Here is a 26,714-nt window from a genome sequence, read left to right as displayed (position 1 = left end):
TGAGTGGTGAGTGACACACAACAATGAACAATGACAAATGTAAGTTCTTCTTGTGTTTATTCTAGCCCAACATGGATATATATGCAGACAGAAAGTTTAAAAAATGGGTCTGGGTAATAAAGATCTACACTGGCAGATTACTGAATGGAGCTCACAGATGCTGTTGAATCGCATTCAATAATTAAAAAGGAGCAGAAATAATTCATAGAAAATCAAACACAATATGTTCCGAGAATATTTGTACTTCTAGTAGGCAGATTGGATAAAGAGCAGACAGCACAGTCTGCTGTGATTATCATTCTGCTGAAAAGAAGCTAAAGATAGACACATGCTCATTGCAACACTAGTATAAACATACATTTAATTAGTCTATCAATTCATAAAGATTATTAAAGGATATTTATCGTAGTTTCACATCAGAACACACAAAAAACGTACATGACTTACAAGGAGTTTAACAGTTCAAATTTCATCAAGGATCAAGGTTCTTTTTTTTTTAAATTAGTCTCTCCATATCCAGATCATCTGGATCCTCCGGTGTCTGCACGATAAGCAGGGGGTTTCTCCGAGGACTCGGCTCCAATAAAGTCCCATTGCTGCTCCTCACAGATGTTGCTTGTGTGTTTGTTGCAGCACTGCTCAGCTGTGAATGGTGACTGCTGTCTGGTGAGATCCTCAGCTCCTCTGCCACCCGTTCCCCCAGCTCTTGGATCAGCTGTCTGGAGCCTTCTGGGGCTGAGGGAAGGGCGTCCACTTTCCTCTCTTCCGCTGAGGAGAATGCTCTTGTGGGTGCCTGGGGGATGGGAAAGGGAGAGGGAGAGGAGGTCGGCTGTAGAGGGTGGTCCTTAAATGTCTCTCCTCCTCCTCCTCCTCCTCCTCCCTCTTTGGATTCAGTGCAGCCTTGCTCTTCATCCTCAGATTCTTCGCTCTCACTGCTGCTGCTGCTGCTGTCACTGATAGCGCTGCTGCTGTCAACGCAGGATACAGGAGCGCTCTTGGAAGCTCCTTGCTCTTCTTCCTCTGCCACCATTGTCGCCGCCTCCTCCAGCTCATCGAGTTCCAGTTTCAAGTGTTTTTTCTGCAGGGTAGCTTTTTGTAACGTCGCTGCCAAGGCTGCCACCTTCTTGGACCTGTGAGGATAAAGAGTGAAAACTTGGAAAATCTGGGCAAAGGGAGACATCAAACAACGACTTCATCACTTGATAAGAGAGGCACAACGGCTGACTGATCGACTGATTCTGCATACTAAAAACATAGCCACAGGATAACCATCTACAAATCTAATAACCATTAAGCAAATCCCACTCTAGTATGAATGCTAAGTAGACTGCGATTTGCAGAGGCAGTGGGGGCTCAATGAAATATGGAAATATGGATGTTTAATAATGTAGGAAGATGAGCGCTGCTGATAGACTGAGCTCGGGATCTTCTCCTCCCCCCAACCGCGGCTCTCTCTGTGAGAGGTGATAAGAGACTGAGAGGGATTACTGACAGCGGCCCCCCTTCTTCTTAGGCCCACACATACAAACACACACTCACACTTTCACCTCAGCTTATAAACAGACTAAGCCAACTGCTGCACACAGTGCAAAAGGAGCTCAGCATGCAATCATAATATCTAGAATACAAAAAGGTAGGCTGCACTGGCTAAAACACAAACACTTTCTGAAGAATGGAAGCAGAGGCTAAAGAAAGACACAACACAAAAGTCTGACTGCAAGACAGTCAATAAAAGTCTGGACAAAGTGACTGCAGGCTGCAGCCAAATGTCTCTGAAGATTAAGAGAATGCTCTCAGTACGCAGTACATTAAACAATGTTCCCGTCCCATCACTTTACTTTTATAGCTGTGTCACCACAGAAGACAACAGACGGTTTCAAGAGAGAAAAGGTGTTTTATTGCTGATGAATGTCCTCCTACAAGGCCCCGTTTGTGTAAAGCCATCAGATTGTGCGGAGGCCCCCGCCTGCACATTATTCACCCTGGGAATGCTGGCCATGCTGCCAAAATCTTAAGTGGTTGCTATTCGTCCCCCCCAGTGCTATTAGGGTGTGTGTGCCGCCCCCATTGCCATGGTGATTACGAAGTGACCTCTGTGGGTCACTGCGATTCAGACTGTGTCCATTCAGAGTGGGAGAAAGTGTGTGACAGCTCTGCTGGTGTGTGTATGAGTAGAGGGGGTTTGTATGGAGGGGCTACTCTTCCGCTGCCATTCATATTCACACACACACTCTGTTCCTGTTGCCCTCTATGGCCCAATTAACCCACTGCTGAGCACCAGGATGGCTCCTCATTACCGTGTAGTCCTAATGAGCTCCCTATTCTGGTGGGTAAAGTGTTTAGGGAAGCAGCATGTAGAGGCTGTGCATTCATTTAGGACCTTAGGAGGAAATTGGTAAACAGATCTTACAGTTTGCTGCATCACACATTCTTTTCTGTAGACAGAAATAAAAACAAGGGGTTGGGGGGGGGGGGGGGGGGGGGGGACGACAGACATAAGCTTCTCACATGGACCTTTATTCACAAAGGTTTCTCACACAACAAAGACAGCCAAACCAGCCGGGCAACTTGCCAGCTCAGAATCCCAGAAAAATTCCAGAAACATCTTTCTGTGTGGTTACAGTGCCGAGTGCACCTTGAACAACATCTCAAATCTGTCAGCTGATTAATCGCATAATTAACATAGAATTAACACATAATAATTTACCTAATTTAACAAAAAAAAATTAATAGCATCTTTTCAACACCCAGGATATGATAAGCACATACTTCAGCATAGAATTTCCTTTGCTTACTCAAGCATGTTCATTCTCCATGGCCGATTGTCTTCATTCATCACATAATTCGTCCTTATGATTAAAAAAAAAAGTATCTTCAAATGCAGTTCACAAGTGCACATTTTGTTCAAGGTTATTTCTCAACTTGGTGGTATGTTCAACTTCTTTGTACACAATTTCTACCCAATATTCACTATCCACCTAATCTTCACCCAGGTGGGTTTAAGTCAGGCAGCCACTATAGAAATAAAAAAAAGATTGTCAGGCTTAACCGCGTGCATTACAGGAAATGAACGTCTGTGTAGCCAAGTCATGCTACACAGTAGCATGTTGCACAGAAGGACTCAGGAATCTGCCAAGCTGTCATCCTTTTAGTTTGGACTGCCAAAGTGGTTCAGATTCTTCCCTGGGACACTATGGAAATCTGTACTAAATTTTACAGCAATGTACATATATATATATGCAAGTCTAAATCTAACTGGTGGATTGACTTGCCAGTGCTGTGATCCATAGACCACAGAAATTAGTCTGGTTAAGTCTGTGCAGGAAAAGTTGATTTTCCAAATTGTACAGTAGCACATAAATGCACCACAATGGCAGAGTAACATTACAGTCTAGACAAGTGCTAGAAATGGCTTGCCTCACAAGGGTGGCGCTCTATGTGTGAACACTGCAAACTGCTGCATTCTGTGTGAAAGTCACAGCAGCTAAACAGCTTCAAACAATGACAAACAGCTTTTTTTACACACTCAGGAAAGGATACCAAGACATTAATATATTATCCACTGATGATGATGATGAGTGCGAGCAGCTTGCACAGAGTCTGTTCGGGTCCCAGGGTCTATAAAACCCACGTGAGAGCTTCCTGTAGTGAGGCTGGGGCAGAAGAGCCTCCTGCAGCACAGCCACTTCAAAGACTGCCCCGTATACTCTTTCCCCCGTGGGAAGTCATTATTGAGTTAGCATTGGAGAGGCGCGCTTGTTTTCCCTCCCCTCCCTTGCTCTGTGGTGGGAGAAGCTCAGCCTGCGGTGAACACAAAGGCTCTGTCCAGGAGGGGGAGGGATAATGTTGTACACAATCCAGTCATTACTACACCGCTGTTGTGGCTTGCCTTCATTAAACTAAGGAGGGCAGATTTTTCAAGGTTGAAAAACTTCTGGCGAGACAAAGGCGCCTCCATCTGCCAAAGTCTTTAGATGAGAATAGAGCAGAGAGACTGTATGTGTGCTGTCTGTGTCTGTGAAAGAGCAGAGCTAAATTACAATCTGACATTTCTTTCATCAGGCTCGTGCTCCCTGAAAGAGCAGCTCATTCAGCGCGTCTGTGCTCTTGAAAACATCTCAGATAAAGCTTGTCCTCAGATGTAGAAATCTATGTAATATAAGCACCAGATTTCCTCAGAGTAACTTGTGAGTGCATCATTCACTGGCTGCGGGGGATAAGAGCACACACTGGGAGATGCGATCCGTCAGTGTGACTGAATACTGGAACAGTCCGAGGCACTGGTTGCCACTACGATTCCAGAAATGAGAAACAGATGTATTAATCCAAACAGCCAATGTTCGAGTTCTGACTTACAGCTGCTTCAGAAAGAGTTACAGTGACACTCTTGTAGTTTATAATTGCCATAAATGTGTCTGACTGTCAGGTGCAGCATGTTGGAGAAACAGTGTTTATTCCATAGCGAGTCATCATTTTATTTGATTTGGCAGATATCGGATTAGCAATATACCGGATGGCTCCATCCACATCTCATAGTTAAACAACTACAGGTTTTTTTTCAGCAATTTCATGTCATCAATCCTGACAAAAAAGAATCGTAATGACAGGGTGCCAGATGAGAAATCTTAAAAATTATGAGGATCGCTCAATCTGCCACTGACATGTGTTGTTCATCTTACCGCCCCGCTGGGGCTGTCATCTACCATCCAAACCTCAATAATTAGCTTTGTGAGTACTGATATGTCATTCCCAACAGTATCCATGTCCAAATCGACAATATACACCCCAGCTTGTGATAAAAACAGAATTATCCATGAAGGCTTTTTGTGGCGTTGGCGGGACATGAAAGGGAATGTGGGATCATTCTTAAAAAAAAACAAAAAAAAAACAAGCCTTAACTGACAAGGTTCTGTATAAATTCCCACATCATCATTTAGCTGAGCTGAAAATTTTAACAACACACAGTATGTTCAGTATGGCAGGCTTTGGTCTGGTCTGTGCTCAGAAAAGTCAAAGCCCTCAGGCTTGAATTTGAAACATCTTTTCCAATTCTTCTGGTCCGAGTTGTACGCTGCTGTTGGGATTGTGGGATCTTTACAACAAACTACTGATATGTTCAGCTCTTACTGTATCCTCTCTCACCCTATGATTTATGAAATCAGTCAAGTTTGAATGCATTACTTAATTCGTAGTCTTACTGCTATATTCTTCTGTTACATCTCTTATTCATCTCTCTAAAATGTGACAGAATATTAGGCACGCTTGTTTAATACGCCTCTATCTACACCCTTTGAAGCCGTACAGACAGAAAGAAACCCACTCTAATCAGCTGCATTAACTGGAGTGGCCACTCCAAACATGGGTAGAAGGAAATTATGCAAACACAGTAGTCTGTGTTTAAGATGAGACTGTGTATTCAAGACAAAAAAAATCTGGAGTGGCCTCATGCTGAGAGGAAATCTGTACTACTTATCCCTGTTAGCTTGGAGACATTTGTGTCTTTGTTCTCCCCAGCGGGGCTTCTGACGATCTCCTTCAGTGCTGAGGCTAACATCAGATAGAGCAGCTCCATTATTATTATCTGGGAGTGTTTGACAGTTGTTTGTTGCTGCCTGGTGGAAGTCCTTCACAACAAACAGCTGAATGTGACATCAGCTGTGAGAAGCATCGCAACACAGAAATGGTGTTTGATACCAAATCTGTGTCCTCAGGGAAAATGACACAAGTGAGATGTGCCCTCAGTGGCTGATAAGCAAATCTGAGTAATAAGATTCTTGAGCTTAACAATAATCCAGAGTGGTATAGTGAGGTGAACTGTAGCTGTGCTCTGCAGAGTGAGTGGGTGGGTGGGATGGGGGAGTTAGTGGGTGTTGACACCACACAAGCCACTTTTTGCTCTGACCGCAGGCCTTAGCCTACACAAACCGACCCCATGCTTGACCTCGTTGCCCCGAGACGCTCCCAGCTGTTAGTGCTCCAGATGCTTTTCCCTGTGGGGGAGCTGCTGTCAGAGCTGCAGACATCCATTGTCGCAGGCATAATGCTGAGGATGAATGAAACGAGGGAGGTGGAGAGGGTACACACAGGCACTGAGAGCTGTCTAGAAAAAGAACTTCATTTTTGGCCGTTTCCGCTGTTGTTTTCATGTGGTGCTGCACACATGCTTTTATACCGTGCGCTTCATTTCTACGGTGAAAACAACACCCATTGTTTTTGAGGACTGCTCACTTCACACCTACCATTCACAATTATTCCAGTCTGTCCATTCAGCTGTTATGGTGCAAGGCTCAGCCTTTCCCTAAACCATTTCTTGTCACATTTCCAGTCTTTGGAGTAATGTGTTATTGTCCTTTTCACACATCTTATAGACAATTGACACAAAGAGGGAGCTTTTTCTTCCTTCCCACTAATGACTTCATCCTTGTCTCATACTAACCCTGGAGCACATCATTTGTTTGATGCCATGTTGTTTTTTTCTTACTAGAATTAATTGACCCAATTAATAAGTTTGGGTGGGCAGCTTCAAGTGAACTGGCACTGAAAGGGGGAAGTTGTGGCCCTTCTGATTTATCTGGAGCTCGTACCAAAACAACACCAGGCTTATAAGCTTTGTCTGTGCTGGCTGCCGAGCATCTACGTTGGCCTGTCTCCAAGCCGTTTGATAAAGGGAGGGAAAACAAAGACAGAGAAAGTGAGGCGACTTGCTTTTTTTTTTCTTTGCAGTCCAACAGCTCTGCAGGGGTTTTTGGCAGCTCAAGACCTTCAAAAGCATACACTGAAGCTAATGGACCGGAGACGCTGATGCTCCATTTGGAATAATACTCTCTGCTAACAATTCAGAGATAATTAGGATTGGATGGGTGTGCGAGGGCCAAGTTAAAACAGTTTCCAGCCCAGGAAGTGCGTGTTAAATTCCGGATCAGTGACCAGGCTGATGAAAAACAACACACAACAAAAAAGAGAAAAGTTCCACATTAATGAGGCAATGTGAAGCGCAATGTGCTTTGAGGTTGCACTCTTGATTTCAGTGCGCAGGGGTTCTGCTCTCACACTGAGTGCGAGAGCAAGCCTGCTCTGCTGCTTAAATCATTGTGAAGCCTTTACGAGGTTGTAAATTTGAGACTGATGTCTCGGCAGTCAGAGGAACTTTAGGAGTAGAAATGCATGTGGGACAGCAAGGAGATTAAATAAATCAACTCCCCCCCAGCCAGCAAACATCTATTAATCGCTGTGTCCATCATGTGCAGCTGATCGCGTCTGTCTTGTCGGCAGCAGAGATCAACAGGATACAAGGATTGCGCCGGTGGTATAGATTACATCTCATCTCATCTAACCGCCTGGTCTCCCAGAGACGACTCACTTAGCGGAGGATGACAAATCCAGCATGTGGGACTATCTCACAGCGAGAAAAACAATGCCTACACGATCTGTCATCAAACCTGTTAGATGACAAAAGAGCCGCCACAATAAACCACATGCATGAGAGCGGAGGTTGGTTTGGTTTTGCTCTCCTGTGCTTTTAGTATTATACCACAAACATAGCTTTAACATTTCTATCAAGTGTGAGCCAGAATACGCATACTCGAAGGACAACACGTCTATTCATGCTTGGTTGCTCTCTCAAGTGGCTGGAGGTGAGAGAAGTGGTTACACTACTCTGCTTTTTCACAACATGACAGCCTACATGAGGTGATAAAAACCTGCACTGTCTTTTTTTTCTAAAAGAAATGTAACAATTCAATCACAGGGTCAGTGCCGAGGGAGTTGGGGCTAATCCATTTAATGATCGATGCAGGGCAAGGTAGGAGTCAGCATGTTAGGTCAAGCTGACATTTAGCTCTAACGAACAGCAAGAGGAAGAAAGAGAAGGAGGAGAGAGAGAGGAAGAGGTGACCCTTCACCAGAGAAGAGACTGATTGAGTTTTTCAGCGAGTTGACAGAGCCCCAGCAGCTCCCTGTGCTTATAGAAAAGAGTTTGTGTCTTCTCTCTGTCCTGTTAACCCAACTGCTAGAGTTCTCATACACATAGAGATTCCAGCATCTGCAGCATTTTTAAGAGCAGAATTCAAGACTTCTGCTGGAAAAATGCAGAAATGAGAATGTGAGGAAGAGGTGGGGGAGAGACCACTAAATCCCTACAGACCTTTTATCGTGTCTGCATCTGGGCGCTGAGCCTACAACATCAGGCGCACATTTTTCAACTGGGCTTTTTCCAGACGAGCACACCACTTGGCTGAACTCTGGCCAAGAGTAAAACAGAGCTCATTACTGAGTAATGTGCTTGCAGGCTCACATTTAAAATGTGTAAGTAATTGTTAAATATGAACAACTAACAGGAGAGGGCAATCGGATCGCTATCATTTGGGAAGAAAATGCAGATTTTTGCACGTTTGGCTTGTGCTGGTGGAAACTTACAACCACGGACCATTTGGAACCCTCATCTCACACACACCGTTAAAAGTTTCATATGGACTGATTCTGCCGAGTGCAGCTGGCTCTATTAAAACTCATTGATGGCACTGATGACACATGATAAGGGAGACGAGGCGATTGCATCTGGCTTTGTCATGCAACTGTCCCTGCTATGACAAATGACACGCTTAATCCTCTCCTCTGAAGCCCTGATGCATTGTGGGGGCTGAGTGGCACTCAGGTGGCAGGTAATTCCTACTAGATGAAGGTCTCTGGGATGAGGTGTGTGTCTATGTGTTGATGTGTTAAACTTACTTGACCTTCTGGATCCAGATGCAGTAGTCTGTGATGTACAAATCGTTCAGTATGTAGGCTGGGTCATTCTCTCTGAAGACTTTGTGGATATTCAGCAGACATTTGAGGACGCAGGCTTTCCCTGAGTACAGGAACACAGTGCGGCAGGCAAATGGAAAAACAGTGTTATTCGTGCTCAGTATTAAGGATGACAATGCATTCCAGCTGCTGGCAGACACAGCATGCATCTAAAGGCTTGCAGTCATTGTTCCATACATAAAAGCCAAGGTATGGGATCAGAGGAAAATCCCAGCAGGCTGCATTGTAATTTGATCCTTACGGTTTAGGAGAAGTTAAGAAGTGGTTTATCACAGACAAAAGAGCTAAAGAAGACAACTATTTCTGGCATTCAGTCTGTCAATTTAATGCTGCTTCTCCTCAGACTCTGTCAAGAAATTGTTTGCCTTGATTTATCAGAAATAGCATGGAATGTTTTTGATGATCCTCCACATGACATCAATTCCACGCATCCCTTCAGCTATTGTGCAGCAGCCTTTTTTTGTATCTGTTTCGCTTGTGATCTGACAAGATTTACAAACTTAACGCACATCAGCTAATTAAATCCAGGAAGTGAATGAATTAGATCATTCTTCCAAGTATGCACAGTACGAAGGTTACTTTAGGTCAATGAACTGGCTTGTTTATTTTTATTTAGCACTCCAGAAGATGATTTACATGGTTGTGTCCATCAAGTTATAGTTTTAACGCACAACCCAATGGACTTGTAGGATGATGACTTGGAATAACCTTACAGAAATGAATCAAATCACATCACTTCATCACATCACCTGTTTTGCAAGGTCACAGTAACCTTTCACCTCATCACCTTTCACAAGTGAATATTTATGCCACTTTTGAAATTCCCTCAAGGCATTCCTGTCATATTTGTGCTCACAAAAGTGGAATAGAACAACCTGAATACATAATATGTCGGCTGCCATGGCTGTCACTGGTGCAGAGGCATGAAAACCCTGTCTAGTCCTAAAGAAGAAGAATCCTTTCCCTTCTTATTCATCTCTATCAGAAGTTATCCAGTCTTAAAGTTTTGTTACGTACATCTGAGTGGGAACAATCAAAACCTCCTCATGTGAAACAAAAATGTGGTTCTTACATATAATCTACTGGTGTGATAAATGTATTCATAATGTAATTTATGGTTTTGTAATGAGCAGGAGACATCCTGTGGAACATTTGGCCTGTTTATCTACCAGTTACTGTGGGCTTTTAGTCATGATTGACACTTGACACCTGATAATTATTTTAGCAAGCATGTTGGAGATTTCCACACCACAAATACATCACACATGCAGAACTACAGTCAATCTGCTGTTGTTGCTGACAAATGGCTTTCCCTGAAGTTTACAAGTCAAACTGCCGCAGCCCTTCTCCCTCTAATCAAGTGTATAAATAGCCTCATGATGTGGCCAACGATCCACTGAGGGCAAGAGAAAATGCTCCTCTCATCCTCCGCAGAGCTGGTTGGCATTGTCCAGAGACATTCCAGACCAATCAAAATAAACAGCGCACTAAGAGTGAGGAAAACCTTAAACAAACATTTGGTTCTCATTTAAAGCATGGGATCGTATGCAGGGACAGGGAACCCTGCCCTGAAAATCCAGGACTTGGAACATGTGAGGCAGACTTACTTCCAAGATTTGACTTTTAAATGAAAAAGTAGAGAAAAGGTTGTTCTCTGCATTAGATCAACATTAGGATAACTCACAAAAATGCTCTGTGAACAAAGTATCTTAATTAGGTCAGTGAGTGGGGATGGATGTGTACTCCAAATGTACAACAGTAATTTATAGCTGCTGAATGGGCAGCCATGCATAGCAGTGGTGGGTGTGAAGTGGACCCAAAACAAAAGCATGCTTTTGACCCTACCCTCAATTACTCTTTCCATATCTAGGTCAGAGTACCTTATTTGACCTAAATTTGGACTTCCAGAAAAAAACAAATCCACATTTGCGAAATAGTGAATGAATGAACAACTGAGAAACATGTTAGATGCATCTGTAACAAGGGCCACATCTGAGATCTTGTGTCCTGTTCTGTCTGTCTCAGATCACTACCCAGAGGTCCTGCTCCACACTTCCTGACTCAGATCCCCTTCAGGCTCCCTGCTCCTCTGTATCTGCCTGCTGGCTCTTTAGTTCTTTAGTCACAGTCACTAAGGAAGCAGGTGGAGGTGCTCCTTGAGAATACTCGCCACACTGCCAGAGGGCTGCTCAAATATTTACCCCTGGATAACATTTCCTCTAAGGCCTTAACCTGTGTGATGCCTTTAATGGGTTTGTTTTACTAATACCTATGAAGGTTTGCTTTTACAGCCACTTTAAATGAAGTGCCTCTAAAATGGAGCATTTCCTTTATCCAAGCAAATTAATTAAGAGTGTGAAGGAATGCTAAGAGGTAACACACCCTCAAACACATACCAGGCCAAATTAGTGTAGTGTTACAGTTCATTAAGAAAAAGCTGTCTTTTTCATTTTTTGTTAATAAAAGGTTATATGCCAAGAATAAACATTATCGAGTAACTTGTTTCTTTCCTTTTTGAACCTCTGTGTATTTAAACAGAGACACACTAATGATGCTTTTTATCATCACTTGGCTCTAGTTCTTTGAGATGAAACAATTTCCAGGCTTCAGCTGAACAAGCTAAATCTTGTTTTGAGATAAAAGAAAGACTGCGACGGAAAAAGAGTGACTGTAACTGCCATTTTCCCAGGCTCGCCTGATCAACTCATCTTCCTGCTTAATGAGGCGTGGAAATGCTAATCTAGAGCTTAAAAGGCCTTTAATTTGCTGTCATTTACCAGTGTTAAAATTATTCGCGAGCTGGATAATCTTAGCCCTCACACGTTCCGAATATGTTTACACTGCTGACTTTCAGCTGTCTGCGGGGGCTTTTGATTTAAAGATTACTCTGGGCTTCGTGATATCAAAGTCAACAGTCCGTTTTCTGCTAATCCACATTTTGCTGCCCAAAGGGTAGGAGCCCAGCCACTCTCCTGCTTAGCTGGAGGAATAATACTTTCGCACGGTCGCTGTGGTATTCTCATGAACCACTTTCTCTGACCGTCAGACTACTTCTGCCAGACACGTGAAGAAAGCCTGCTGTCTATTAGGCTGCCTTTTCAGCAACTTCCACCCACAATCGTGCTGCATCCCACCGCTTGCAGGCATGCAGCAGACTCTATCTGACTGCACACGCTGAAACACATTTACATACGAAAACACAGCTCAGAAGAAACCACAGGGTGGACGGAATCAATTAACACTAATTAGCAAAGATCATGTGTTCACAGTGGAGAGAAATTAGGTTTGATTTAGCTTCTAATTTTAACCCAAAAACCACAGAACCCACAAAGACACTCCAAAACATGTGACAGACATTAAGAGGTCACTACCAGTTTGCAAAAGTGGAACATTGTAAGTGTTAAATCAGTGTTTAGCCATGTGTGTGTATGTGTAAGTTTCTCACCTGCTTGTAAAATCTTTGTTGTGTCACGCACCGCTGCAGAGACCAAAGAGAAGTGTCTGTAAAGTGGGTAACACAAAACCCTCCGTCCAAATGACACAAGGACGTCTTGCAGGGAGCTGTAGGTCTGCATAACACAAGGATACACAACCAGACAAAGTCATTATTCAAGGTGAGAAAAGAAGCGGGAGAAACACAAAGATGTTGCCGGCGGTAAAGGCTTCAGCTCTCCCAGCCACTCTGACCCAGAAGGTTTTCATCCTCTCTTTTTCCTAGGTTGAATACAGCATCTCATTTGTGTGCATTGAAGTTGATGGAGGTCTAATTACTCCTAACAACTACTCATTTATAGAGCTGGCAAAATAGGGGCTTGCGACTCTTAAACACCTCTGCAGCCCTGGCTATTAATTGCTTCTCTTTAATCACTGCCATCGCTCTCTGATTTTCTCTGCACTAATGGACACACACAGCGTGGAGACAGAAACAGTGATTTTTATCCTGCGTTTCTTCCCCCTCCTTTTCTTTGTGGCTTGTTAAGGATGTGTTGCGAGCTCGCGAGTGCGTGTCATCGGGGATCATGCTCTCCCTTGGGCTTGTTTAGTAGGAGTATAAATAAGGTTTGCTGCTGCAAGGGGGTGGGTGGGTGGGCGACTCAGTCACACCAGCACAGTCGACTGAGGACAAGTAAACATGAAGCAGATGGAGGGAGGAGGGATGGGGGTCTGTGTGTATGAGGGGATAAGGTGGTGGTGGTGGGGGAAAGAGGAATGTTAGGCATAAGCGAGACAAGAGAGAGACAGCTACTAAGAGAGATAGAGAGGAAAATGGAGAGAGGAAGCAGAGCTGATATCAGCGGTGACATACAGACAGACGGACGGACCGTCAAAGACGGAGAGGAATCCATTGTAGAGCAGGATGTGAAGGGAAGAGGAGAGAGGGAGCCGGGGTTGAGTGAGGAGCCCTGTCAATGGGAGCTGACAGCTTTGCTGACTGACTGACGAGCAGTAAAGGGCTGCCAGGCAGGTGAAGACTGTTCTTTACTTCACTGTCACCACTGCAGAAAAAACTACTACCACTCAAACTGTGGTCAAGGTTGGAGCACCCAAACTTCTCCAACAACTCTCACTTGGCTTAATTAGAACTAAAGCATATCTTGATCACAAGTGGTGATCACACCCAGCACCTAATGAGGACACTCTGGGATCTGATCACTAACAATAGATTCTCATGTGCTCTGGGACACTCTGGGTGTGTAGTGCAGTGTTAACTCAAACGTGCGCCTGACATTAATGAAGGACTGATCATTCTAGTTCATCATCTGTCTTGGCAGATGGTTACATGCATGTTAAAAAGTGTGATGAAACAACAACTCAAACCCCCTAATGAGTATCAACAGACACTAATACAACACAAACCACCATTAAGCTGTAGTGTCAGTTGAAATTTAAGCTACAGTTCAGTACAGTTGGTTCTACAAATATACGTTTTATGTTATGGTATTACAGTGACAGTGCGTCTACAATAATCCAGATGTACAGTATCTAGACACAAGACGTGGACTTGAAGAGGTCTATTTGCCCCATTGTGGTAATAAAGGTGGCATGGTTTCTTCTTCAACCTGACCTCACACCCATTCTGAGCTGTCTAGACATTTTAAACACTCCAGCATCACACAAACCAAGGCAGAAAAAAAGGCCTACCCTTAAGTACGGCTGCAAAGATAACATCTTTGTTTTACATTTGTATGTGAGTATGTTGCCTTTCGCAATACAGGAGCTTGTTCTAAGAATCAATGTTTCTGTGTCATTTAAATTAATGAGTAAACTGAGGACCCCTCTCAAATATGAACTGAGGTGTGATGTAAAAAAAGACCTGTTGACGTTAAGAGTTTGATCAGCAGTTAGTTAGATTACTCAGCTTTTTTAGATTTGCAATTAGTCTGCATTCATCTGAGACTGAATAATACATTGTATCAATCACACATCACAGATCAAACCACCAAGTAAAATCTAAAAACATAAAAAGGTCACTTTGACTATACAGACACATCAGCCCCACAATAAGTGGTTGCACAACAGAACAATGTGGAACAGGATAACACCAAACTGCAATTCTTCTGTCACAATGGTTACACCCTTTCTATCCCAGATGCAGCCCATCATCTGCCCCAGAAGGAGGATGAAGATTAACTCTTTCCTGTTGTTTTGGTGTGTCAACATGACCAGCAAACTTATCTGGAAACACTGGTGTGGACAGAAGGCAGGCTGGCAGATTTGTACATGCTGTTTCTGATGCTATTCACATACATTACACACTGAAGAGGCTGTGTGCAGACCGCAGACCACACACAACCTAACATGTGCTCTTTGAACTGTGCACACTTGTTGTGCAGGCTGTGTATTTTACATTACAGTTACAAGGTCTGAACACAGACCTGGACTGCTTTTCAACAAGCACATATTCTGTATGTTTAATACAGATATGCACCCACCAACATTTTAACACTCACCTAAAGAGACTTTTTACTCTAGTCACTTTATATTATATCCAACCTATAAAACATCCAGGCTACCCACCAGGCAGAACAAAATTGTTTAATAGCTGCTGCTGAGCTGCAAGCCTGGGAATTACAAGAGGATAACAAAAGAGACATTTTTAGTTATATACGCTGTTGTTATTTTAATGGCTTGTAGTTCAAGAAAACACAAAACCCAGAGAAAATAATGACAGGATTACATTCTTCACTGATCACTGCTTCTTGGTTTTATATATACCCATTCTCTGAGAGAAGGATCATTTCTAAGATCAGCATGTCTGGTTTTTAAAACACCAGTTTTTCAGTGGGCACAGTGGAGATGAGTAAGAGAAAAACACATGGGCGATAGAGTACAAGATGCCCACCTCATTTTGTGCAGTTCACAACCAGCTTGAGGAAACAAGGACAAAGTGCCCAAATAGAAAAAAACCTGTGCAAAAACTGAGGAGGTCTTAATATTTCTGGACATATCAATACTTGACACTAGTGATAAAAATGAAACTGTGTTTTATGTGGTTCCTTTTTCATTTTCCTAATTGATCAATTAAACAGCAGCCTATAAAACTTTCAGCAGCCTCAGCTGCTCAGCGACTGCGTTTTGGCATCAAGCCGAGCTGAATTTTTACAGGCAAGAAAGAGAAAATCAGTAAAGTGCAGCAAGTATGATAAGGATCCAACCAACCCCAAACTTTCCAAAGCAAGGTGGCGACAAGACCTGTCAACGTTTGTAGTGAATACACATCTGTAACTCATGCAAACCAGTCCCATCTGTGCAGGGGAACCCATGTAAGGTCAGCCACAGAAAGTTTAAAAAACTAAAGTGCTGAAGGCCGCTGCATGCTTGCAGTATAAAACGAATACTGTACAGAAGCAGATGCACTCTATGGATGACACGTACTGAAAATGTGTTTATTTATTTCTACCTTATCTAAACACACAAGTTAATGAGGGTCAGTCACTGCTCTTGCTGTTTTGTCACTGTGTCAAAACCAACCTACCTCCAACCAGCAGAGAGTCCCGCTGAGTTTTCTGATGGTCCACGGTGACTCCACCTGCAAGGAGGAAGGAAACCACTCATCATCTCAATAATAGCAGACAGGAAATACTACAGAGCGTACAGTCTAATAAATTCTGCCTGGACAAGAGCATAGAAAGCAGCTGCTCAGAGTTCTTTTCACGGTTAAGAGCTTGCTACAAGGCTTTTGAAATAAAGTAGGGGATTTGTTCTGGCTCTCTCCATACTGTATATATATCCCACGTGGAAATTAAAATGTTCGCCTATAACAGATTTTGTTTTCATAGCTTTAGTTCAACATTCTGCCGTATCAAATACTTAACACCTGCTACAAAGCGTTTTAGAGAATGAAATCAGCCAGTCTTTCTGCAGCTACCTGAGAGGAGTGACACAAAGAGACCTGGACTGAGCTCCAGGATCTGCTGATAATCTCTTAAGGCTCTGAGTGAAATCGAAGGGGGTCTAAAGGATGTGAGGGCTTTGTCACCCAAAGGCAAACTGCTCTTCACACTGACACACACTTACGTTGTGCTCCCCATCTGTAGAGCGCACTTCATAGGAGTAAGCCAGCAGGACATCCACAAGGCTGAGCCATGCTTGATGTCGGGACGTCTTGTCCAGCAGATAGGAGCAGTTGGTGAGTTTTCTCAGCTGCTCTTTTTCATCATCGGTAAATGACACAGCTGATGAGGGACAAAAAAGAATTTACAGTAAAAAGATATGACAGTGTGGTATGTGTAAACTTGTGGTAGAATCCATTGGCAGGCGTGAGAAACAGCCTTAGTGGTTAGATTGGGGAGGACTTACTTTAAATGAGAAGTTGATATATGACTTCAGAAACTTTTCACAAGAACTAACACATCATTTAAGTATGCTATTCAGCCACAGGAAACAATCATTGTCACATCAGAAACACACTGAAACCATCATGTATCAAGATAATATGGTACATGGTGTCACTGCAGGGATAAACAGCTTAATAACAGTGGGTTTAGTGTCCTAAGTCTTAAACATTATGTCTCCACTAATCCGGATAAATAGGAGATTTTTGCTAACCTCATGTTTTTTAAGAGAAAAACAATGTGTGAGTCAGGCTAAATGTGCTGTTGTAAAACAAAAATGCCTTATCTAAAATTCACACTACCACAATCTGTCACAGATATACTACAAGCTTATGAACACACCAGTGCTACAATAAAACTAGATAATCTTTTCAGCCAATGGGAACTCATGGTTGTGTGCAAGGAAATTTAAGATGCTTCAGTGGACTGCAAGGACAAATCTCTGTCTATTTTCCCAGCTTTTAGAGAGAATAACATTGGACCATTATTTTTGCAAGCTCAGGTTGTTTGTGTCTGAGAAAACTGTGATGGACACATGTTTAACATGGAACAAAGGCCTTGTGGGAGGTATTTAGAACATTTATTTTTCTGTTTTATTGGTAATTTTTTTTTAAATGTAATTTCCTGTTACTTACACAAGTGAAGCTGTTTGTGACTGGAACTGTCCATTCTAGCTTAGAGTCAATAACATAATCAAATAATTGCACTGGATGGAGGCTCCAACTCACACACAGTGCAGAATGGAACTCAATAAGTTGACAGACAATAGCTTTGACAAAAAAATCCAGGAAGAGTTTTTCAGCCTCTCACACCACAAAATCAACACAGTGAAACAGCTGGATTTGTCTTTTGTTTTTGTTACAGCACAGCATGAACAGGGTTTTCCACCTATACAGTCATATGCTGCTAAACTAAACATTCAAATGTAATATAGTATGGTTTTGAGGAAATGTTTCTCTGCTATTACAAGCACAAATGAACTATTCTGTCTTGTGATGCAGTTGTTCAGGAGCATGTCAGAGATATAAAAAGGAGCCATACAGTCCCAATTAGATTGAAGAAAATTAGCAGAACAGCTCTGCATTTGAGCAATGTTGAGCTCCTTTTTTATTTGGAAATATCTGAAAGCCTTTTCCTTGTGCTTTTGAAAGATACATCTTCTAAATGGGGATCTGTGGCAAACCTAATGGGGCAACACAGACTTTAGTCCCATTTAAGCGATCTGCATCATTCAGTACTGAAAGGCAGGCTGACTGTCTGCAGCACCGTGCTGTAACTCAGCAGCTTATAAAACAGCTGAAAGCAATTCCTCTCTCTGCATGAGAAAAGGAGAGTCCCTGCTCTGCACCCCTGATGTGCAAAGTGTGTACTGGCTGGAGCAATACACAAAAACATAAGCACACTCGATACGCACATGCTGCGCTTCAGAATGATATCTACTCTGGCTGCGGTGGGAACTTGGCTCGGCTGTGAAGGAGATTCCTGCTGCATTACGTCAGGTTTTTTGCTCTCTGCAGACGCTACCCGAGTCCCTCGTCAGGGCAGCTGCAGAGGGAGAGCACAGCTGAGCAGTCATAAAGATCCGCCAGCACCGTCTTCCTACAGGCTCAGGTTAGATGTGTTGAGATAAAAATATAACACATAAAATTGGCACAAGAAATTGCACCGTCATTTAAGAGAATCTCCACCGAGCATCTCCCAAAAGCACTATGCCACACACAAGAGTAAGGAAGATGTTGCACAACCATCTAACATTTTGCAATAAAATATTCACTCTAAATGCAAAATCTGGACCCGCTCTCTTCCATGAGCAGTCTCATGATGCTGATTTATTTTCTATTAACTCTGCAGACCTAATAGATTCTCCCACCAACACGTTCATTCATCTCCACTAAGGAGCCAGTCAATTCAAGTGGGCATTTGCACGCAGCGTATGAGGGCTTCTGCTGATTGCAAATTAATTTCTGACCTAATTCCTCCAGTTGGAACGGCTGCCTGGCTCGTCACTGCTCTCTACAGGTCCAGATGGCCCGATGGCATGGAGCAAATATGCTTCGTCAAAATGCTGCTGAGGGTTGGAAAAACGCTCCCAGAATCTCACCAGCGCTAGAGGTCAAAATATGACCTTGCAAGACAGATACGGTTAAAGCTGTGCATACACACTGTGATCGTGTCAAGCCGAAATTACATATAAATGAATGGGCTGCTCAAATTGAAAAGTTGGGAAGCCTAAATCAACAGATCTAAGTTGGTCAGAGGTCAGTTTTCAAAGCCATAACAAAGTGCAGCAGGTAGAGAGGTCAAACTGTCAGGACCATTTAGGCTGGACCAGTGCATTAATACAGGCCTGCAGTGGACAGCTGTGGCATGTCAGTGTGCTGGTCCTGACACCAGAGAGCACAAAGGGGCCGGTTTCTACTTCATTAGCACTTATGTCCACATTCATCTGTCAGGTGACATTATATCACACTTAGCAGAAGTGAAGGAGGAAGAGGAGGGGGATGTGAAAACCCACACAGAGGACTTGTAGGTCTCTATTTGAAATATATGACAAACATTTAAAATCATGAGCACACTTTCAAGATTTGACGGCAAGATGTTTAAATCTCTTGACTAATGCCGTTCTTCACACTCAGCTGAGGCTAATGCTATTGGAGCTGTCAATCAAGCCATTAAGTTTAATATGGCCCATTTATCCACGCCTGGGCTCCTGACTGAGCCACTCTGTCTTTGAATGCAGAATGAGGCGGAGGAGCCGCCAGGGCTACAGGGAACCATAATGTTCTTCGGAGGCTAAATTCAGACTTGCAGCTAATGGCCTCTGCATCGCTGGCTGATGGCTGCTCGTCAGCAATCACACCCTGGTGCTGGTCAAAACACTACCAGAAGCGCTGCCTCCTGTGATAACGCTATCTGTTAAATCTAAATCCTCTCTTAAGCATACGACACCCATGCACTATTTGTAAGCTGTGAGCCATCAAGTGTTGGAATTAGCAGGCTGTTAGAAGAGCTGGATGGCACAATTAAATAATCTCTCACAGTGACAGGCTTCACAGGAGTCACTTTGAAAGAGGCTTCAGCCAACAAGCAGTACAACTCTGATCTAAATGCATGAGCCATGGATTTGGCAATTGATTGAAAAAACTGATTAAAAAAAAACATCTAAAATTGTGTTTTTTTTAGTTACTACACTCTGACTCTGCAGTCATGGCACTCCCAATGCGTTTAATCTGGTCAACAGGCAGTGAGGCAGTGATTAGAGAAGGTCCAAGTTCAATCTCCAATAATGACAAGTGTCTTTCCTGTTGAAACACCCCGAGGCACTTTGGCAGAGAGTGCAGCTCTGTGGCCATCTAGCTGAGGGTTGTCCTTCTTTTAGAGGAAAAGGCTTGTGTGTCCTTGGGGGGGGATTCATATATTGTCAGAGAACAATGTCAGAGTTTGGCAGGCACAAAGCGCTTGCTTGTAACTCTGTACATACAATACTTCAATCAATGGTATTCAAGGGAAATCTAAAAGAACACTACTGGGACCAATAAAATGTCAGTCAGACTAGAATATTTTGGCTAAACAATAAACAATGCCTGATTGTCCTCCCAATTTTTGCAACTTCATGCCACCTTCTGGTAGCCTTCAGCAACTACTTTATGGGTTACTTGTGATAACTCAGGCCAGGGGTGTCAAACTCAAGTTGACAGGGTTTACACTGCTGTGCCATGTGCTCCCTCTCCCCCTTTCTTTGAATAAACGCCACTGTAGCCCTAAACACAATGATTTTGCACTTATCACTCACTATTATTAGTACACACATGAAACTGACTGTATGAAAAACATATTACTAAGATGTTATCCTCTTTTTCGTTTTTCCTCTGGTCTCCCTGTTTAGTCGGGTAATCACACTTGGGATTATTTTCCTTTAGGACGCTGTCTTTTTTCTTGCACATCAGGCAGGTCTGTTTCTACTGAACTCCCTAAAATATACTGTCCATCTTTGAAACTGTGTTCACCATCCACTTTCCGTTTTACCTTTGATCATTGCCGTTATTTTTGCTGCACAAAATTAATCATTTTTTGTTAATATTACTGGTTTTATTCAGTGGAATGTTGTGACAGAAATTAAATTCTTACATTTACAAAAAAGATTTGGGCCGGATCACATATGTTTTGGACATCGTGGTGCGGGCCAGATGGAACATTGCAGTGGGCTGGATTTGGTGATTTGTGACTTAAGCAAATACAGCTTTATATTTCTACTTTAATACATCCCAGAGAGAAATGTTTTCATTCTAATTTATCATGCAACTTTAGCACAAGACCGATACAAAACTTTAGCACAAAAAATGTGAAACAATGAACTTTAGCTGGGAACTTTAGCTTAGACTTTACAGATTATGACAGAATAACATAAACTCACCAGATTCTCCATCTTGCTCTGCAGAAGGAATTAACTTTGCCCACCATGGCCTAAACATGAGCAGACCCTTTATCTCATCATCCTCAAACAAATCAGCCCTGCAATGACACATGGTTGTTAGCAGATATAAACTGTACATGGGACTGTGTTGTTTGTTTTGCTTTGGTTAACTTACAGGTAATGGTCAGAAGAAAAGGCTGAAGCCTCAGCTTCAAGACGTGCCAGCCTCCTCTCTGCTGCTGATGTTCCTTCTGGGTTCTTGAGGTCTATCACGTCACTGAATTCTTCCTGTCATCACATTTGCAGCATGTTAAATCAAACTATATTTTTATGAGTTCAGGAAAAGTTAAAGTCTGGAAAGAATCATCCAGGAATTTACTTGTAATCGTGCAAACACTCCAGATCTCTGATTGCCAAAGCCATATTTCTGCAGGGTTCTCAGCTCCTCCTCAGTCCGCTCCATGTAAGCCTCCTGCTCAACCTGCCAGTCAAACTCTTCGTCGTCTTCCTCTTGGTCAGCTCCAATAGTTTCACTACATTCTTATGAAAAGTTACCAAGTCACAGTCTATATTTAACCCTCTTCCCTACCCTTATGCTCAAAACAACTTCACATAAGGTTAAACAGATCTGACCTACCCACGCTCATGTCTTCCACCAATGGTTTTGCTGAACGGGAGCCTTTATGTGCGAGGAGAGATGTCAGCATCTGAAGGCCCTCAAAGTGCTCTCCAGGTGTCTCTTTAGGGACCCGAAGTGTGAAGAGACCTACAGCAACACGGGACATAAAAGGGGTAGTAACTATCAAAGATCTCCTGTTTCCACACAGGTCCATATAAATACAATCCATTTAACACACACCAAGTGTAAAAAGGTCCAACATTAACCAACATGTTTTTGTCATTGATTTTAGATAATAATCAGATTATATATTTTTTATGGAATTATTTCAGCCAGGTAAAGATAATGGGAGAGATGAAACTCATCATTGTGCTGTGGGCTTGAATGCGACATCAAGTTGATCTGGAGACTGAGGTCAATTGCTAGCATCACCTAAAGCGGAGTGACGCAGATGGAGGTCGCCTGCTGTGAGAACAAGGTGGACACTAGTCCTGAAGATTTAATGGAACAGCCAGAGACTCCAAACCTAGTAGTACCGATCTATGGACATCCTATGGCTATTACAAGACAGGAAAAATGTTCCCCAACATTGTAGATTAGTCTACTTTAAAGTTTTTTTAATCAGGATTTTAGCGATGATTAATATTCCCTAAAACATTTAAAATGAGAATATACTTGCCTCTCTTACTACATACCACTGCACAACCAGCATTACTGTAGTGACTGGTGACTATACAAAATTGCCTTGTTTAAAAAAAAAAAAATCAGATTGCTACATGTGATAATCTCAGAAAAGCTGTTTAAGAGCTGTTTAACAACATGCCTGAGAGGAGATTATAACATGAGAGATTACTGAAGGCACAGATTTAAATCTTTTTACACCAACCCATCTCTAATCAATCAGGCAGTCTGTGCATGCAATGCTTCACATTAAGGAGCTACTATTAAAACTAAACAGGCGATACATGATTGATGGCTTGAACGATTTAGCCACACCGCAGAGATAATCTGATGGTTGCCTAAAGACCTCATAAAATTTCAAAGCACCCAAGTGTTACAGCTTAAAAGTGCTTGACAATAGTAGCTGACTAATTGCTTGAGATGTAGGCCTTGCAGAATGGAGAGCCTGGAAGAGGGATCTTAATGATTGCTCATTATAAGTCTAAACAAGGACACTCATTAGCGCAGCTTTATTAGCAGATGTTACTGGCTTATTTAGACACAGCCTGTTAACTGGGGCCACGCTGACAGACTGATTTGAGGTGTCAGAGTCCATAAGGCAGTCATCTCCATAAAGACATAAAAATTACAACTGACTACGTGAACCAGAAAGTCAAAGAAAGATCATACATGTATGTAGGGAGACATGTACACATTATGGCAATAGCCCTTAATTGCTCGTTACATAGTTAAAGTACATCCCATGTGCACTTCCACTGTCGCTCCAAAGAGAGCTGCCTGCAGGCTGTAATCATTATGACATTACAGATGGATCTAGTAGCCCTTTAAATGGGATGAAATTATATGATCAGTTAGGCTAATTTTTTATGGCTGATTGACTGAAGCAGACACTAAACGCACCCTGAGGACCAATTATTGACGGCCATGCCTCAGGATCTTTAAGAGCTTGACTGGTCATCAATGCCATACAAAACAAACACTTTTTTGCTATGTAGCTGCTCCAGCAGACATATCAATATATTATACTGGAATCACACCAAACATTTTCTACTGTAGGCATAAAACAGTATTGTTTTATCGACTTTTTATCATCTTTCTCCCAAAATAAGAAATCCCTTGCAAATCACTCACCTGCGCTTCACCCGTGTTAACCAAACTGTGTTAGCTGATATTTGGCACTAACAAATAACAAGGGGAGAGACTTGCTAATGATTAAGGTGAAGGTGGTGAAAAGGATGATGGTGTACCATTTTGCAAGAACTGCTAATCAGCACTTCCTGTAGACTGTGAGTTTCAACAACACATTGTCTATCTATACAGAATCGAAAATAAAAACTCCCACACCACTCAGGTATTGCGTCATCTCCCCTGACATTATGAGGGATATGTAATTATGTCGGATAATTACTATACGTTGGATAATTATGTCTATTTCAGAAGGTTGAAGAAAGGCAACTGGACTTGAAGATGTTGAAAATAAAAATGACCTAAATGACTGAGAATCTTCATCAACATAATTCTGTCTACCTCTTCACCTTTTTTGTATGTATAATGTATTTTAGTCACCAACTATGACAAATCAAGAAGGATCAAAATGCATATTTTTTATGGTATATATTTACTATTTTAAATATGTTACAGGTGTCATCAATTTTGCTTCAGCACAATGAGCCCAAACATAACCAGAGTCATAAAGAACCATCTTCAACCACAACCAGGAGACCTGAAACAAATGTGTCTGTCTGGGCGCTCAGACATTCATACATTCAATACATTGTGACATTTGTGTGATAAATATACTAATAATAGTCTTGCAATGGACAACAGAAATGAAAACCTGTACTGCCACACAACTCTGAAGGTCTTTAACTGTAAGACACATTTATATTTACCCAGACAAGTTCATTCCTCTGTCTCAAAACAGAGATTGCACTGTCTGGGAAGGAAGAATACCAAAGACCGGGCACAGGTTTATCCTGATGATGACGTCTCTGTATGCTGATTATCCAGTGTTATGAAGACAGAGTACAGATTTATATCATTGATGACGTCTTCATAACTCAGGGCCACAGACTGTTGTTGACACATAGTTCATGAGAAACCGCATGTGAAGTAAACTATTAAACACTCTACACAATAAGCTGTGACAAATGACCTATGTTCTCCTGTGCCAATGGAGAAATGGGAAGAAAGTCTAATGTTAGAAAGGAGGGAATCATTTTCTACAAGATGCTAGCAGCAACTAACTTTTCAAGTAACTCAAACTTTCGCATGGTGCTGCAACCACAGCATCCTAGGTTCAATTCCAGTCAGAGACATTTATGACATCTTATCTTCGCTGAGAAACTATTCAGTAAAGCAGAAAAGGTTACACTACTTTTAACAACCTCCATTCAGCACACAGAATTACAAGAAGGTCTGGGATGTGGTTCTGCCTCACTACTTATAATCTACAGCTCCATATGCCTGTTTACAGAAAAAAAAAATGAAAACCCTTGACGGGAGAGAACTGTTATTCTCAAAAAAAGATCCTGGAAAAATAATTTTCTTCTGTTTTTATTTCACTATGTTGACAAACCCAGAACATGTGGAAAATATCAGATCCTCCAACAGAGTGCAAATTTACTTTCTCTAGTCTCATAGAGTGCTGATATTTCAGGCTCCATTTGCTTGAGTTGTAATGCAACATCTGTCATACAGTTTGACTACTGGTGTGTGTGTGAGTAAAACCTACCTTTATCAATGTCAAATGTGGCCTTTTCTTTTCCATCCTCCACAATTCTTCCAGGAAGAGTTAATCTGAAAAAACATAGTAATTTTAAGAGTAGTCCAATGAAAAAAATGTAAAAGAAAAAAACTGAATAGAATTGAAGTCAAACATAGTTGGTGCTGCTTAAACAGTTAAATCGGTGTGTATTTGTTGTTAATTCACCTTAGAAAGTAGGGTTTTGCATAAAACTTGAAATCTGTTCCATCAATGAAAAGATCAAACTCTGATGTTCTTGTGTAGGGCACACGGATGCTGAGGATCAGGTAGTCTGGATCTTGGCTCAGGTCAAACGCAGGAGTTATCATCATGAAGAATGGAGCGACACACCTGTAGCATCAAAGATAGATAAACTAATTATACACTGGATTGAATTGCATGTCAGCAGTTTGCCAGGCTGTAATGAGCCACTTGACTATAGCGTGCCACCTGGTGGACGACTCTGGTAAAAGTTGTTGATCAGACACATGACAGTGAAAACTGTAAACACAGTTTAACATTACTGTTTGTTTGCTACTGCAGTAAGTCAGAAAACGTGTCTTTACTGTGGTCTATTGGTACATTTTAACTCGCCCTTTTAAGTCTCTTGTTCAGCCAGAGCTTCCTGCAAAAACTGCATTAAAAAGTCTAATCATTTTACAGAGTCTTGCTTATTGACTGGCATTTTTAAAACATTCGTAAATACGTTTTCCAACTCATAATGACCAGTGCTATTATAAGGCACAAACATTAACTCCCAAAATGCAACAAATGTGTGTTTAATAGCCTTACAATTTACTGTTTAGGCAAGCTAATATAGCGATGTCACTGCTAGGGTCTGAAATTTAACGGAAGTTCCTAAAGTACAAAATTTGTTTAAAATAGTGTTATTGGTTAAACTTTAAACAAGCCGAATTTAGCTAAAGATCGTCAAAACCATAAGTCATTAAGTGTTAACCATTCAGGCCAGCCAGTTGTCTGTGATTTTGCACGCCAATCTCACTGTACAGATTTTCAGAGGAAGTTCCGTTTATGGCTAGCTCGCTACTAAGCTAAAGCAAGCTAACACATGATGAGTCTCCTCGTGTGTCTCGACTAACAGCAGCTAAGCGAGCTGACAAGTTACACCAGCTAACATCACTTATATCCCTTGTCATGCAGTGAATGTGGACTATTTGAGTCACTATAAATGTCAGTGAAACACAGCACGTTGATTTAACAGCTACTCACCCAAAACAACGTGTTATCCCAACAAGCTGCACTGACTATGTGACGTACCATCCATATTTTACCGTAATATATAGTGGAAACGGGCTTAGAAATCACTACATCAGATTGAAAAAGTTTTACTGCAACACAGACATGTAATAAATATAGATTATGTTTCAATATATTAGCAGATGCCATATAATTAGTATATGCACTTTTAATATTTTAAGGGACAACATAGATAGTTAAAGTAATAATTAGCCATTTTGTTTATATTACTCAGATGTCTGAATTTAAAATTTGACTTTTGGCTATGTCTCTTTGTTGCTCTGTTCGTGTAGTGTGTGTTTTTAAATAGCAGTGAGACAAAAGAAAGTTTGAAAACCTGTATTTGTTATCAACACT

General features: G+C 42.0%; 1 protein-coding gene across 1 annotated transcript; it reads right to left on the bottom strand.

The window, feature by feature from the left end:
• Positions 1–488: 488 nt before the first annotated feature.
• On the bottom strand, positions 489–26,394 carry shq1 (SHQ1, H/ACA ribonucleoprotein assembly factor). Its single transcript, XM_028406708.1, has 12 exons — positions 26,331–26,394; positions 25,287–25,451; positions 25,089–25,153; positions 21,692–21,820; positions 21,434–21,594; positions 21,230–21,342; positions 21,055–21,152; positions 16,324–16,481; positions 15,782–15,835; positions 12,251–12,374; positions 8,728–8,848; positions 489–1,130 (listed from the first exon to the last, which is right to left on the bottom strand). Exons 2-12 carry the CDS (start codon positions 25,430–25,432, stop codon positions 497–499), a joined length of 1,803 nt encoding a protein of 600 aa, XP_028262509.1. The 5' UTR covers positions 25,433–25,451; positions 26,331–26,394; the 3' UTR covers positions 489–496.
• Positions 26,395–26,714: the final 320 nt, after the last annotated feature.

The sequence above is a fragment of the Parambassis ranga genome, chromosome 5 (genome assembly GCF_900634625.1).
Source record: "Parambassis ranga chromosome 5, fParRan2.1, whole genome shotgun sequence".
Classification (NCBI taxonomy): domain Eukaryota; kingdom Metazoa; phylum Chordata; class Actinopteri; family Ambassidae; genus Parambassis; species Parambassis ranga.
Note: the sequence above shows the minus strand (reverse complement) of the source record. Positions and strands in the feature narration are given on the sequence as shown.